The following is a 17,111-nucleotide window of genomic DNA, read 5'->3' as shown; positions in this document are numbered from 1 at the left end:
AGTCGTTTCTGAAAGTATTTGTATGGAGTGTAGCCATGTATGGAAGTGAAACATGGACGCTACATAGTTTGGACAAGAAGAGAATAGAAGCTTTCGAAATGTGGTGCTACAGAAGAATGCTGAAGATTAGGTGGGTAGATCACATAACTAATGAGGAGGTATTGAATAGAACTGGGGGGAAGAGGAGTTTGTGGCACAACTTGACTAGAAGAAGGGACCGGTTGGTAGGACATGTTCTGAGGCATCAAGGGATCACAAATTTAGCACTGGAGGGCAGCGTGGAGGGTAAAAATCATAGAGGGAGACCAAGAGATGAATACACTATGCAGATTCAGAAGGATGTAGGTTGACCTAAGTACTGGGAGGTGAAGAAGCTTGTACAGGATAGAGTAGCATGGAGAGCTGCATCAAACCAGTCTCAGGACTGAAGACAACAACAACAACAACATCAGATCCGAAGAAAAGAGTGGATGAGTCATCTGACCCTGAAGTGTGGATGAGGTGGCTAGAAGAAGATGCAGAGAGTGTTGAAAATAACGTATTCGATTCTGAATAATTTGATTCAAAAGATGAAACCAACTAACGGAAAGTGATCATGATACTGAACAATCTGCAGATGAATACGATAGCAAGAATGGTGAGTCTAGTATTTCCTATTATCTTGGGAAGGACAGTAAAATGAAATGGTTTCAGTTTTTTCCTAACAACATGAGAACAAGGTCAGAGAATATAACAACTCATCTATCTGGCCCCAAGATGCAAGTGTCAGCAATACTTTCTGAATATAAGTTATTAGAGCTTTTCTTAGACAGCAGTGTTTACAAAATTATAGTTAACTGCAGAAATATTTAGGTAAGAAATTTGTAAAGCAAATTTCAGAGACACAGAGATGCTAGACTCACTTATGAGACTGAAATAAGAGCAGTTTTTGGCATACTCTACCTAATAGGAACCCTAAGAAGTTCTAGAAAAAAACACTAGTATGATAGAGATACCTCTACAGGAAACGGCTTAGAAACCTGTTACCTAACTATGAGTGAAAAAATACTTATATTTCTTCTGAGATGTTTACATTTTAATGACATTAGGGACAGAAGACTTCGAAAAGCAATTGATAAATTATCCCCAATTAGACATATTTTGAGACTTGTTCATAATTTTTCAAAAAACTTTGTTCCAAGTGAATATCTGACTGCCAATGAACAGTTACTTTCTTTTCGAGGAAAATGCCAATTCAGACAGTATCTTCCTAAAAAGCCTGCCAAATATGGCATTAAGACATTTGCTTTGGTAGATGCTAAAACTGCCTATACTTCCAACTTAGAAACATATGCTGGCACTGAGCCAGAAGGCCATTTCAAGCACAGTAATTCTCCCACAGATGTAGAAATGAGATCAGTGGAACATTACTGGTGACAACTAGCTCAACAGTATACCACTGGCTAAGAAGCTACTAGAAGACAAGGGACATAGCTGGAATGCTCTGGAAAAACAAGAAGGAAATCCCCAAGGAGTTCTTACCTAATCAGCAAAGACCTCAATATTCTTCTTTGCTTGGCTTCCCAGAGAATTGTACACCAGTTTCATACTGCCCTGAAGTTAATCAAGCTGTTCTGTTGATATCTACATTACATCATGGTGATACCATTGAAAAAGACACGAGATTCGCTGAAACCAGAAATTGTAACTTTTTACAATATGACAAAGATTGGAGTTGATTTACTTGATCAAAAAAGAAGTGTCACGAAACACTCATAGGTGGTCTATGGTTGTTTCCTATAATTTACTTAATGTTTCTGCCATGAATCCACTGTGCATGTACCGAGCAAATTCTAGGACACCCAAACCTTTGAAAAGAATGCAGTTTCTGCAGAGGTTGGCATGGGAAATTATAAAATCTCAAATTCAGTACAGATCAGCTGTCCCTCAAATTCCCATTGAATTATGGCGGCATGCACATGTTTTACTGGGCATAAATTCAACAGTTACACCACGAGACAATCCCAGAGAAGGTTCCAACGGATGTTGCTATGAGTGTGGAAGGCAGAAAAACAAGTCAACTAGAAAATGGTGTCATAAATATAAAAGGTGGATGCATTTGCCTCATTTGCATACTGTATGTTAACTGTCTCTGAAATAAATTATTGAAATTTTTTTTGGAAATGTGTTTTATTTCCATCCCTATACATATATAAACATAGAAAAAGCAATTAAAGAACATTTGATACTCATTTCAATGAGTTATTAAGAAACACAAATGGGGGACAGAAGGTCCTCACACCCCTAACCCCGTAATGATACAGCACGCCCCTACTGCATGGTTAAGAATAAAAAGAGGAATCTTCTGTATAGAGAATCAGCTTCAACATAAAAACAGTTTAGTTTATAATAAATACTCAAAGTCAGGTAATAAAATGTGACACCTGTCTAGATGAGAAGGTCTTTTGATGTCGAGTTTAAAGAACACTGTACCATTAACAATAAAACTGCTTTCGTTCTCAGTTTAAAAAAAAAAAAAAATTAACATACATAAAGTAGGATGCCTAGATCAACACCTTGACATTATCTTGTCTTCATAAAGGAACATCATGTTATGGTCATAAAGGATGCCATTTGGACATAATTGAAATGTTTACCAATTTGGAAAAGTACCCACAGAAGTTGGTAAATGAACAAAGCAATTACCATGACAAAGCCTTTGTCGAAGTGGTGTCTGATTTGTTATGATCTCTCTTGCCAGCAGCTCGTGTCTATTGGTTAGCATCACTACCTGTAGATTATGAGCTCCCAGTTCAATTCCTGGCAGGGCTGGAGATTTCCTACAGCCCAGGACTGAGTGTTCGTCGTGTCTTAATCATTTCATCTCATCTTCAACATGCAAGTCGCTAAAGTGGTGTCAAATAGAAACTTGCACCAGGCAGCCAAACAGGGTCTCCCAGCCAATAATACCATGATCAATGATCATTTCTTTTCTCTGTTTTTTTTTTCCCCTTTTTCCATTTGTTGAGGCTCCCTTTCCTATCAGCTCACACTTGTCTCACAGTAAGTTGATTTCTCAGTTCTTTCTTACTGACTGTTTAGTTGACACATGTGGCAGCCAGCAGCTATTAGGCTGCTACAGTTGACAACTGCAGGCAGATCTCATTTAACCTGCTTCTAATTTACTTCTAGCTTATCTATAAATCTAAGTGATTACTCTGCTATTCACAATTAAGTGCCTGGCAGAGGGTTCAATGAACCACCTTCAAGCTGTCTTTCTACCGTTCCTCTCTCGGGTGGCGAGCGGGAAAAAACAAGCAATCACTTAAATCTACTCCAGGATTTAAGGTTTTTTACAACCTTTCACTTTGGGAAGTTTTTATTTCAGTCACTTTTACATTGTGAATATTTTAATCTTATATTTGTGATTTAAGAGTAAAGAGCCTGATACTATTATGTAGTTAACCACAGTTTTCAGTTTCAACAGTCAGTGAGCTGATACGTTTGTAGGGAGTGTCTCTTTGTACCTATTGAATCGACAAGTTACTTTGGAACATATTCAAGTATGTATAGTTGCTTACAGAAATAATTGGATTTGGAATTTAGTTATCTAGTATTTTACTACCACCTTTCTCTTTCTTTGCAAACAGATAATCTGATGATGACTTGGTGATGCTGCGAAAAGGGTAATTGTAGGTTTCGAATGATAGGCTGAAATACAGTAGTATTAGTAGTAGCAATGATATTAATAATGTGTGTTTTAGGCAACCATTAGCAACCTCAATTAGTCTCTCTCCCCTCAACCTGGTTGCAGTCCTTTATCACATCTTCTTCATTTGTTTGTACCTTCCTTGTGTGTTTCAGACTTCACTTCATACTCCTGTAATTGAATTTGTTTTAATTCTTATTTTTGCTGGGGATATTTCATACTGAATAATAGTTTATGAAGTTTTCAATAGTATGTCAGATGATACAAAAATACAGAACGTTTCAGGAATTTGAAATGAAAATTTAAATACCATACTACTTTAAAGAAATCATGCTATATATTATCAGGATCTAACACAATGAAATATATATGGCATTTTTCAGAACCAATTACACAAATTTAAATTGTTGCAAAACACAATTTCATATAAACCACATCATAAAACATTACCATAGCAACTGCAAAACTAAGTTTGAAAATAGCAGCACACTTTTACATCAAGATCCTTAGGAGGTTTTGACTTAATTTATTTTCCTCTTGCTGTATACATACAAAAATAGGAAAATATACAAGGATAGTTTCATTTTAAAATGTTGTTTGTAACAAGTGATTTTCAACATAGGGATTCATTTAACTCACACACCTGTAGTACAAAATTACATTCTGAGTAAACATTTTGGACATTATAACAATGCACTAGTGTAGCACCTCATTAATACATTTTCACTTGAAACTAAATACTCACACACAGTTTTGAGTTAACAATGTAATAAACATTCTATAGAAAAAAGGGAAAATGTAATTACAAATAAATGATGTATAACACCTGGCTAATTGTAACAATAAAATGCAATTCATTTTAAAATGACAAACTTCGTACTAAAGCAGAACAGATATTTTACTTAAAATACAGAATACACTGTTTTATCTTTAAACTAATGGTTTAATAACAAAGCACTAAATGGAATGCCTCTTGTAAGCAGCCATTTCTGTGTTGTTCAAACAAAATGACAGAATTATGACTTGAATTTAAAACTAGCATACTTTACTTTCAGTTGCTATTTTGAAATAAATTTTGTCATGGAAGTCAGTTGTTTCAGATAATCACATTTTTTGTGATTATGACATTCAGTCAAACATAGCACAGAATCAGATAGGAACATTGATCCATTTTGCTACTTCAGCCAATTTCTTTGCATACAAGACTGTAAGACACAGTCGTGTGCTTCAATAAGCTTTCATTTTATTTTTATAGTAATACATGCTTACTGCATGGAAGGCAAAATGTGAACCTAAATGCATATACTTAAGTGGGTACAAAAATCTTTTCCCCAGAAACAATCTTCTGCATACCTCAGTAACATAACATAATGATAGCTCATACTGCAGCACTGTTCTTAGCGCTGTTAATTTCACACATTCTAAACCAATACAAACTGACATTTGCACATGATTTAAAAAATTATGTTCTCTACATATCTTGGTCTCCAACACTTTGCATCAAATATTCACGATAAAGTTCTTGCTGAAAAATGAAAAAAGTTTAAAATTAAACAAAATATGATTTAAATATTAAAAAATCTGTAGTTTCAACATCAGAAAATGTACCTTTCTTGCTTTCTGACAATATAATGCAGTAAATAATTGGAACAAATGACAAAAATATAACTAGCTTATTATCTTACCTTCCGAACTGCAACTACCTTATCCACATGGTTCCTGACATCCGTGAAGTAATTTTTCTGCTTACGTGACAAAGTTGGACGAAGACCAATAGACCATTTAGTCAGGAAGAAGAGAGCAATTGACATCAGGACAAAAACTATAAGTAGCTTCCACTGATGGTGCTCTGGGACAAATGACCACAGCATACGTACTGGTGACTGCAAAAAAGGAAGCAATTTATAAAAATCAGAGACATGCAGTTTTACATATCATCCGATGAATTACCTGTGATGATAAAGTCTACAAAAGTTGCAGAACTGACGTGGAATATCATGAAACAACACTTTGTCACCCATCTACTGAAGCACCAGTATTTGTAATTTTTTCTTTTTTTGGGGTGGGGTGGAGGGGGGGGGGGCGAATGGGCAATAAAGGAAACATGTAAATGAAAAGCTGTGCATATTTGTTGCAGTGTTTAGGGTGTATGGTGTTGACCCCAAAATGTTTTCTCCTTTTGTGCAGAGAGAACAGAACTAGCAACCGTGTGTTGTAAATGTGCAGAGTGTGTCACATTCGCATCACAAAATTCTATGACAGCTTTTTTATATTGACGTCACCCTTTGCTGAATAAGACAGCAGATTTCAGTTTGAGACTACATAGCATACGTTATTTAACAATGATCCTGATGGCACCATTTGCTGACTATCACTGATTCTACTACTGCTCTTCAATGTTTGTACTACTTCCATTAGCAAATTAGCTAAACATAAATTTAAAGAACTAGATGTAGTCGACTAATCTACTTTGGTCACACTACTAACTGTAGGTTAGCATGTTGCCACCTGATTTTATTATGAAGCCTCCAAAAATCAACACTACAGCAACATGAATATACATACACTTATACAAGGAGAGAGAGTGTTAAGGATGGTGTGGGGGGGGGGGGGGGGTGAAGGAGTGTGTAACACTGTTTCCAAAACTGGAGATGAGGGGCAGTACCTGCTCTACTCTCACTACGATGGAAAAAAAAAAAATCAAATCATTGGTAAACAGTCACGTAGAGAAATGAATAGGTGGTGTGTGCTGAATCCCTCCATGTGACAGAATTTAATGAATATACCTGTCATTGGGATGTCAAACTAAAAATGGCCAAATGTAAATTGCAGGAGCAGCTAGTCCCTTTACTAAATTGTCCCCTGTTTCTATTTTTAATTCCATTAAGTTTGACACTCCAGAATGAATGTTTGACTTTGCAGAGGTCTGTGCACTGATATGAAACTTCCTGGAGATTAAATCTGTGTGCCAGGGTTTTTGCCTTTCATAGTTAAGTACTCTATCAACTGAGCTACCCAAGCACAACTCACGACCCATCCTAATAGTAGGTAGGAGATAAGGTACTGGTGGAAGTAAAGGACTCATGGCTGTGAGGATGGGTTGTGAGTCTTGCTTAGGTCATTTGGTTGTTACAGCTCTTGCTTGAAAGGGCAAGTCCAGCACACAGTTTTAATCTGCCAGGAAGTTTCAAGTTTGGTGCTGATTACACACTTATTCGAATTAATGGTAATTTTGCAAAGAAGTACAAACTGGCGAATTGCAAGTCTTGGCACAAGAGCAAGGGCACCAATTTCAGCCCTTTGGTGTATGAATATCAAGTGTGCCAACAGTCTAGTAGCAGGGGCACAGCACCCAGAGTAAGTCCTCCTTTCTGCACTATGTGGCCATGTCTTATCACCTGCGAGAGATGCTTGCCTCTGGCTCATGTAGAATGACAGTTAGGGTCAGTTCCTTTGCACTCCCCCCCTCCCTCCTTAATTTTGGTACCGAGCCAGGGAGTGGGAGAGTCCTTTCAGTGTATAAACTTGCATGTGAATGTTAAAAACTATAAAACCACCAACCAAGATGCAGATGTTAGATATTTGTTGGAGGCTGTGGCAACATATGAGCATGTTTTCCACATGAGCTAAGCCTTCCTCATCATTGTTATCTTTGTTGTGTATTTCACTTTATAAATTCTTTTCAAGTTCTTGCTACATTACTCTGTGGGTTACTAGCGAATAAAAAAGAAATGCTTTTCCTGTGGGACTCATAAAAAGTATGTGTATATGATGGAAGTAAAAAAAAAAAAAAAAAAAGGAAATTCATCATAACATCTTTATTTCTTAATAATATTTTTACACCAAATTTTGATCACCTTCAAAATATTCTCCAGTGACCACAACACACTTCTTCAAACAATTCCTCCATTGTTCAAAACAGTTTTTAAATTCACTCATCAGTATGTTATTTATGCCTTCCAGTGATTTTTGTTTTACCTCCTCCACAGTGGCAAAACACTTTCCTTCCATGTCCCTTATGAGTCTAGGGGACAAAAATAAATCACAGGAGGCTAGATTCGGTGAGTAAGGGGGTGGACAATCTGTGCCATGCTGTTTTTGGTCAAGGACTGCTTTCAGAGAGGGCGTTGTGGGATGGCACATTGTCATGATGGAAGACCCAGTTGCCTGTTTGCCAAAGATCTGCCCTTTTCTTCTGGATACTCTATCTCAATCTTTTCAAAACCTCTAAGTAGAACTCCTGGTTGACAGTTTTACCGGGAGGGGGGGAGGGGAGACAAATGAACTCTGCGTGCACAACACCTCTGCAATCGAAGAAACAATTGAGCATTGTCTTGATGTTCGACTTCCCTTGATGAGCTATTTTGGGATGAGGAGAGCCACCTGTCTTCCACTGGCTTCATTGCTGCTTTGTTTCGGGGTCATATCAATAGCACTACAATTCATCACCAATAATCATCTTGGAAAAACATTGAGGGTCCTCTTTGAGCTGATTTTGAAGCTCAAAACATGCCTGAAGTCGATGCTCCCTTTGCTTGTGTACAAGAAGACAAGGGACAAATTTGGCTGCAACCCTTCTCATGTGTAAATCCTCAGATAAAACCATCTGAATTGAACTCCATTATATTCCAGACATCTCACAGAGTTGATCAATAGTTCGGCGACAGTCTTCATGAATAAGTGCATCGATTTTGTCGACATTTTCGTCACTTCTTGAAGCTGATGGCGCCCTGAATGAGATAGGTCTTCAATTGGCATACTTCCATTTTTAAAACGTGAAAACCACTTGTATACTCTCATTTTACTTATTGTAGCAGCCCCATAAGCAGTCTTAAGCATTACAATAGTTTCCGCAGCCGATTTCCCCAACTCTGCTGCTCTCAACAATCTGCCATCACATTTTCGCCAAAATTGAAAAAGTTGTTTTACTAAAAAAAAATTATCATGGGTGAACAGATGCACTCACAGGAACACAAATTCACACACTGACTCAGGTAGCGTAATCATAACAGACACCTGGTCGATTAATGGGTTCCCCCACTCTCCCACCCTACCACAGCCCAATTCCCATTCATTTTGGATACCCCCTTGTATATGGGGGGAGGGGTGGGGTGGGGGGGGGGGGGAAGCAGCACAGGTGCCCCATGTTTTGTTTCATTTAAATGTTAGGCACTCTTTTTTGATAGCTAGGTGCTACAATAAATCTAGATTATACGGTTCTCATTTCTTTTCTTATTAATATAATATATAATAATGATAATAATAAAGGAAGAAAAAGAAAATTATTTTCAGTATATCCATTGTGGATGATGAGCTGCAACTGTGATTTAAATTGGCGTTTATTTGGTAATAAATAAGCAACCAGTCGCTTTTTTATGATTTATTCAACCATGAATATGTTTTCGATCCACTGCAGGCTCATCTTTAGATGGAGGTGTTACAAGAACATTTCATTAAACGCTAGTTGCAGTCCTGGTGCTGCTGACAGAAATTTAGTAATCAGTGACAAAACTTTTCTGAATTTATGTTTTAGGTACTTACGGTGCACTGCCTTGTGTAGTCACATCAGATTGATTCTTATAACATGCATTATTAAGCTATGTACACAAATAAACACAGTCTGTAGCTATAATTGGTGTTACACTGGCTCACAGGATGTAAACATTCGATGTGTTTACAAAGAATATGGATATGACAGATATTGCACTTTACCATGCAACAGTCTTTGGGAAGAGATGCATTGTATTATAATTCAAATGTTACTAGTACAGATTTTACATTTCACTAAATGTTGCTAGCTGCATACAAAAGGCAAACAGCAGAGGTGAATATTTCATCCATAACTAAAAACATTTTGTAATTTACAGAATACCATAGTTGTTACACACCAAGAAGAACAAGATTTATGCAGGAAGATGAATTACTGAATGAACAGACTGAGTCAACACAAAACCTTTTCTTCCAGAATTTCCAGGAGATCCTGGCACCAAAACAACAAAAACGGCAATAATATACAAAAAGTTTTTAATTACGTATTAAATATTCACCTCTATTTGTTTACCTTTTTTATGCAACTAGCAACATTTACTGAAATGTAAAATCTGTACTAGTAACATTTGTATCATAATACAATGCATCTCTTGCCAAAGACTATTATGTATTAAGTGCAGTATCTGTCATATCCATATTCTTTTTAAAAACATCGAATGTTTACATCCTGTGAGCCAGAGTACAACCAATACTGTGTTTATTTGTGTACATAGCTTAATAATGCACATTATAAGAAGCAATCTGACGTGAATGCCACAAGGCAGTGCACTGTAAGAACCTAAAACATAAAAAACTTTCGGATTCATAAACGGTTCGTAACTGATTACTAAATTTCTGTTATTTCTGCCAGCAGCACCAGCACTGCATCTAGCTACACTTAGTCCACAGCATATTGTTCTTTTAACACCTCCATCTGAAGATGACCCTGCAGTGGCTCGAAAAGATGTTCATGGTTGAATAAACTGTAAAAAAGCTACTGCTTGCATATTTATTATCAGATAAATGCCAAAAGAAAATACCAACGGCCTTTTGACCGATCCATGAAACTACTGCTATCTTTCTGAATTGATATTCTGTTTATTGATACCTTTATCTTCAACTGAAGTCTCCAGGCATTGTAGAAATAGAAGTTCTAAGTGCAGAATCTCCATTTTGGGCTTTCATATTGGTCACCATAAGATCTTCAGGTTAGAAGAAACAATTCAAGGCTCACGAGCATAAAAGGATCTCATCTCTATATATCTTTTTGTGATTCATTCTTCAATCACTTTTCATCCACAACAATAAGCATCACACTAAACTATAAATTCAGAATTCCCAAACCCCTCTAGATTTAAAACTCACATTTTTCAGAATATTTTCTATTTACATTGTCGAGACAGTACATACAATCATTGTGAGAGTGTGTGCAAGGTGTACAATATTAAATACAGATGTGTTAATGCAGAAGATGCCTGTGAGCTGTATCAGCTGCAAATGTATTGACATGTCGAGGACCTGAGTGAAGCAATTGGCTAAAATGAGTTAATATATTACAAACATTTAATGGGATAAATGATGCAAAAATAGCTACCAATAAAATTGTACTAAGAATAAAAAGGGATAATCATATATAATTCTGTGTAACGCACAAATGAATACCAACCATGTAGTGAAGTAAACTATCAGCTTTCTCACTGCCAATGAGAGATTTTATTCTCTTTTCTCCTAGTAGTGATATCACCATGTTAATAAAAAGAAGAAATGGAACAAATGCTGCTGTAGAGCCCAATAAGAAAGCTGAAATCAAAAGAAAAGGCAACCTGTAAGCAAGTCAAGAGATGGAATAATATACCAGTATCACTATTTTGTAACTTTGGAACAAACAATGTTAAGTAAGGTCTCTATGCTGATCATATTGGACACACAATTTCCAGAATTTTACTTGAAATAATGCAAATTATATCTCAAGCAAATATAACACTAATTACAATAGACTTCCTCTCTCTCAACAATAAAATAACAACAAAAATAATTTTTAAAAATATTAGTAACTGGATAGATAAAGAAGCAGTGGTGGCTGAAGAACATACATAGCGGCTCCTTCTGGCAGAAGGGTTGAGGGAGAAGGAAGAGGGGTGAAGGGAAAGGACTGGTGAGGTTTAGGAAAAGGGGTAGAGATCTGAAAAGTAGCCCAGAACCACAGGTCAGTGGAGACTTACCGGACATGATGAGAAGAGTCTTTCCTTACCAGACAGGATGAGAAGGAAAGACTTCTCATCTTGTGTGGTAAGTCTCTCCTGACCCAGGGTTCTCGGTGACTTTTCTGAACTCACCCCTTTTCCTAAACCTGTTTCATCCCTCTTCAACCATTCTGCCAGGAGAAGGAGCCACTGGCTCCAAAAGTTATTCAAACTTTAATATCTTTCATATGCGAGTTCTCTCGTCGTCACTTGGTGAGTAGGCTTTTTTTCCCTATACAATTACATACATTCTGAATAAAATATTGAATCTAAAAAGGCCTACCGTAACTTAAATTATATTACTCTACCTTGTCTTTCACATGATCACAAGTTTAAGATGACTTGTCCTCTTCCGCAACTGTGGGTGACATTTTACTCTGATGTATAGTGGTGATATTTATTTTGGCTTTTCTTTGTAATGGATTGTGGAAGAGCAGCTGTGTGAAGATTTGCAAATATAAATAAACAAGCCTGTGGCTGTAAGGACAGTTTTTACTTTCTTTACTGCATAATCGATTTTGGGACTACTAGTCCCATCTCCAGATGTGCCTTATAGTACACATCTAATTGACGTTAGGTTTTTTTTTTTTTTTCCGGAACCACAACTGGCTATCATCAATGATTAGCAAACATGCAGGACCTCTGTTCCCAGCACCACATAAAATAACATGTCAGTGACTGACAGCAGACTTGTGTGGCTGTGATCCTGGGAAAAATAACTAATACTGATTAGATATATGCTATAAGGTGCATCTGAAGATGGTAATGGTAGTTGCCCTGGTGGAGAATGTGGTGAAGCTGTTCCAGCCTAGTGTGATAACAGGGTAATAAGAGGGATGCTTCTTTCCAGCTGCTTCATGTGGTTGATTGGAGAATCAGGGCCTTGTGTGAATACAGTACATGAGGTCTGTTTGTGGATTAGCTTTGGAGGACAGTGAAACACTGTGAAAACCTTAGCAAGAACTTCAGCACACTGGGAAAAGGATTGCTCATCAAGCAGAGGGACTGCTCATCAAGCAGATCTGCCTTACACAGGTGGCTAGACTATTTGGCAGAAACTTTTTAGTGTGGAAGGGATGGCAGTCATTCCAGTAGAGGTACAGTTGATGGGTGGCAAGCTTTATATAAATGTCGGGTTTTATGGAGCTGTTCAAGAACTATATATTAACATCAAAGAAGGTGACATGCACAGCTGAAGAGTACCAGGTGAAACAGTAGGCACTGAGGCAGTAGAGAAATGAGAATTAAGGGTTCTCGGCCTGTATCCAGACCGTGAAGACAGCATCAATAAACTTGAGCAGACAAGTCACATAGTATCTTCAGTAGTTATGAGGTCAATTCTCAAAACTCCGGCCCTCTTACTGTTTACACATTATAAAATACTAAAAACATGAGATCTTACTTCTCAAGTGGGTGCACGTATGTATAAAGTGTGCAATCCACAACAACATTGTTTTGTACCAATTCCTTTGTTATTGCTTTGGCTAACTCCGTGATAAGTTGTGTTGTCGTACGTCCAAATGAGCAGCAGTAATATAAAATAAACATTGGGCTTGGTGAAAAAAAAAATTATGATCTGTGCAAGAACATGATCCAGATTCCAAGCTAGCAGCGCAATCTCACATCAAGACAGTTATCTATGAGATTATTAGTAATCAAATAAGTGGTTGGCAAGGATCTGACGTATCTGTGTTGTTTAATGCTTTGAGTGGTTCATTACTGTGGGATAATACTTGTACGCGGCAACAGTGATATAATAAAAGTTTATTTTGTTATTGTTTAATTAAACAGTGTTTTAGCTCACTTAATGTAAGTTTATTTTATCATTGTTGAAGTAAACAAAGTATTTACCTTAGTAATATAAAGACAGCATGTGTAACAAGTGTGCAGCACGCCTGCATGTGTTATGAGGGTTAACTTTGATTTACTTATTTATATTTCACAAAGCAATGTTTTGTTTCAGTTCAGCTTGCAAGTGGCAGTCTAAAATAATATTTTTCTTTTGAACACAGATCTTCACATTTTGCCATTTTAAAAAATTATTACGATTTTTTTCTCAGAACCTTGCACTGAATTTCACTTAAGATTTTATTCTGTCTAAAACAAAACAAAAGAAAACTCCACTGGAGTAAATGTTGGAAATGCTGAAAAGCTGACAAATTGTCCCACAACTATCTCAGCTAATGTGCATTAGCATTCACTTATAAGTCCACATTTATAAACACAGAACAACAATATTGCTATAAAATAAAAATAAGTAAATGTAGAGTGAAAGCTATGAATTATATTAAAGACAGAGAGAAACTAAACATACCGATACATTAGAACCATACCAAGAACACAGAAACATGAGACATACAGTAAATCTCAATTTCTTAGGAAAAAAAGTAACTGATGAGCAAAAAAAGTAGGAAAGGTAACTTCATGAAGTGCTTAGCTAGTATGCAATGGGCAAATTGCGGGAAGACTACTGACTGAAAAAGAGTAGTGAACATGAGCAAATGCTATCTGCAACAGAGAAGCAAGGAGACTAAAATACTCAAATCGTCTGTAAAATGAATCAGAGAGTCCAGTTTGGTGGAACATTTATGATTAGGATATCCTATTACATACAGAATCTCTGCAAAAACTATCACATTCACCATGAACCATGAGTTTCTTCCAAAAACCATTACAATACTATGATGAAATTATATGTAAGTGACTAATGCATAGAATTACAATGTTGCCACTAATATGTCTTTTGAGATTCCTGCTTGTGTGTTAGAAACAGCATTAGCAAAGTATTATAGTTATATAAAAATATTACACCAACTTTTATCTCAGATACATGTACTGTTTCATGCTATACAATAAGAGCATGCTATATACTTAGGTTCAAGCATCAGATACCGAGACTACTGTTCTTTAGAAAATGACATCATGAACTACATTCTCAACTGATAAACCATTAAACGGGCTTAACATAGTGAGTGCAATGTGAAAAACTGTTTTACGCATACAACTGCCACTGAGACCAGAATAAAAGGCTGTACTCACCATATATGTGGGTTTACAATTGGACTGAGAAAGCGTTAAAAACTAATGCTAAATCTCCGGTAGCCAAAAGTAAAATGGCGACATTCTTAGATCACTAACTCTTTCTTGTGGATTCATGCATATGTAACTATGGCATGCTATCTGCATTTGAAAAAACATCATGAAAATGAATGGCTGTTGAAGTATCTACAGGTAGAGTACCATATTAGATAGAGCAACACTGCCAGAGCTGGGGTGCTATTGAAGTATGAAGATGGCTGCATGATACACTCTGCAGGCAGAGAGAGAGAGAGAGAGAGAGAGAGAGAGAGAGAGAGAGAGAGATAGCAGTGTTCTCTCACCTGGCAACATTTGAGTATGCTCCACATGGAGACATGTGGTCTGACAGTCCTTCTAACTCTCCTTTCAAAATATTGTGTACGTTCTGAAAACTATAGTTACTACTTGTTAATGTAATACTTGTTAAGTTTGCTTTGTGCCACCCAGAATGAATCCACAATGGCTGAATAGCCTCAGAATACCTACACTAGAACAAAAATCAATGCTAAAGATCTATACACACCCTGAAGTGTTGGCTGCAGACAGATACAGATGCAGACAAATATGTACATAGTACATCAGGCCCTAGTTGCTGTGCATAGCCTCACCACTGACTTATGTGCATCTAACTCTAAATGGGTCTACATAACTCCTGTAAACTTTACTTTAGCAGCTCATGTGCAAAAATTCACATTCTCTTCTTACTGGAGTGTAAGTAAGTGATGATAATTATGTATTAATTTGGAAACAGCAACACAAAGGCAAAATGAAAGAAGTAACTGTGTTTGTTTGTGTCTTAATCAAGGATGTGAAGTGACACTTTTCCTCTGTCCCCAACACCTTACCACCCTTCATCTTTTCTCCTACCCTTGTTATTTCCTATCTGTGTTTTCCCTATGACTTCTAAAGCTACATATTTTATTGTGTTTTCTCACTTTTATGTCCACTAGTCTTACACTGGTTGTTCAATAAACCAATTTCCCCCACCTGAAATATGCTTAAAACATAAGATGTATGTTTCGCAATTCAAAACAGTGGCTAAGCTAACTTATGAATGATCTGAAGAAAAATACTTGGAAAAATGCTATCTATACCATGGTGATCCTCTTTAGATTATCTCTCATAAATTTTCTCGTAACACAAAAGAAACAGTAACAAGTACACCAAATATAACACAATTATGGCAATGTTGATAAATACACTGATTATATAGTTTTCTTCATTGATAAACCTGAATTTGTGTCTGCATCCTCATGACTCCTTTCAGTACATCATTTCAGTAGTCTTTGTGAAACAGTAGCTCAAAAAACTTACTTTTTCCCTGGTGTGGTTCTCTTAACATCATTGTAAGATTTGTCTCTCTCAGTGCAGGGCTCTTATCTTTCATTATTAATTTGAGAAGCACAATATATATATATATATATATATATAGAGAGAGAGAGAGAGAGAGAGAGAGAGAGAGAGAGGGAAACATTCCACATAGGAAAAATATATCTAAAAACAAAGATGATGTGACTTACCAAATGAAAGTGCTGGCAGGTCGACAGACACACAAACAAACACAAACATACACACAAAATTCAAGCTTTCGCAACAAACTGTTGCCTCATCAGGAAAGAGGGAAGGAGAGGGAAAGACGAAAGGATGTGGGTTTTAAGGGAGAGGGTAAGGAGTCATTCCAATCCCAGGAGCGGAAAGGCTTACCTTAGGGGGAAAAAAGGACGGGTAACTCGCGCACACACACACACACATATCCATCCACACATATACAGACACAAGCAGACATGTCTGCTTGTGTCTGTATATGTGTGGATGGATATGTGTGTGTGTGTGTGTGCGCGCGAGTTACCCGTCCTTTTTTCCCCCTAAGGTAAGCCTTTCCGCTCCTGGGATTGGAATGACTCCTTACCCTCTCCCTTAAAACCCACATCCTTTCGTCTTTCCCTCTCCTTCCCTCTCTCCTGATGAGGCAACAGTTTGTTGTGAAAGCTTGAATTTTGTGTGTATGTTTGTGTGTCTGTTGACCTGCCAGCACTTTCATTTGGTAAGTCACATCATCTTTGTATATATATAAAAACAAAGATAATATATGTCTGCTTGTGTCTGTATATGTGTGGATGGATATGTGTGTGTGTGTGTGTGTGTGTGTGTGTGTGTGCGCGCGCGAGTGTATACCCGTCCTTTTTTCCCCCTAAGGTAAGTCTCTCCGCTCCCGGGGTTGGAATGACTCCTTACCCTCTCCCTTAAAACCCAAATACTTTCGTCTTTCCCTCTCCTTCCCTCTTTCCTGACGAGGCAACCGTTGGTTGCGAAAGCTAGAATTTTGTGTGTATGTTTGTGTGTCTGTCGACCTGCCAGCACTTTCATTTGGTAAGTCACATCATCTTTGTTTTTACACACACACACACACACACACACACACACACAGAGATTTAGAAGAGGTAGAATAAAGAAAAATAAAAACGAGATGAGAATATTACCAAATTGATTGTATAAGCACAAGAAATAGATACTAAAAAAGAAACTTTAAAGTTGTGATAAACTGACTAATGTGAGAAAGCAGAAGAAGGATC

General features: G+C 37.1%; 1 protein-coding gene across 3 annotated transcripts in view; it reads right to left on the bottom strand.

Moving 5' to 3' along the window:
- Window positions 1–2,532: 2,532 nt before the first annotated feature.
- Window positions 2,533–17,111, bottom strand: part of LOC126204412 (sarcalumenin-like) — a 94,421-nt gene continuing 79,842 nt past the window's right edge. For 2 of the 3 annotated variants that reach the window (XM_049938789.1, XM_049938790.1), the window contains 3 exons: window positions 10,884–11,017; window positions 5,374–5,571; window positions 2,533–5,213 (listed from right to left, as the gene is read on the bottom strand). In XM_049938789.1, the coding sequence (XP_049794746.1) occupies window positions 5,160–5,213; window positions 5,374–5,571; window positions 10,884–11,017 (386 nt within the window). In that variant the 3' untranslated portion in view covers window positions 2,533–5,159. The remainder of the gene's footprint in view (window positions 5,214–5,373; window positions 5,572–10,883; window positions 11,018–17,111) is intronic. The other variant, XM_049938791.1, reaches the window with a different exon arrangement.

Source organism: Schistocerca nitens, chromosome 9, assembly GCF_023898315.1.
Source record: "Schistocerca nitens isolate TAMUIC-IGC-003100 chromosome 9, iqSchNite1.1, whole genome shotgun sequence".
NCBI classification, from domain to species: domain Eukaryota; kingdom Metazoa; phylum Arthropoda; class Insecta; order Orthoptera; family Acrididae; genus Schistocerca; species Schistocerca nitens.
The sequence above is the reverse complement of the archived record's forward strand: the minus strand, read 5'-3'. Positions and strand labels throughout refer to the sequence as shown.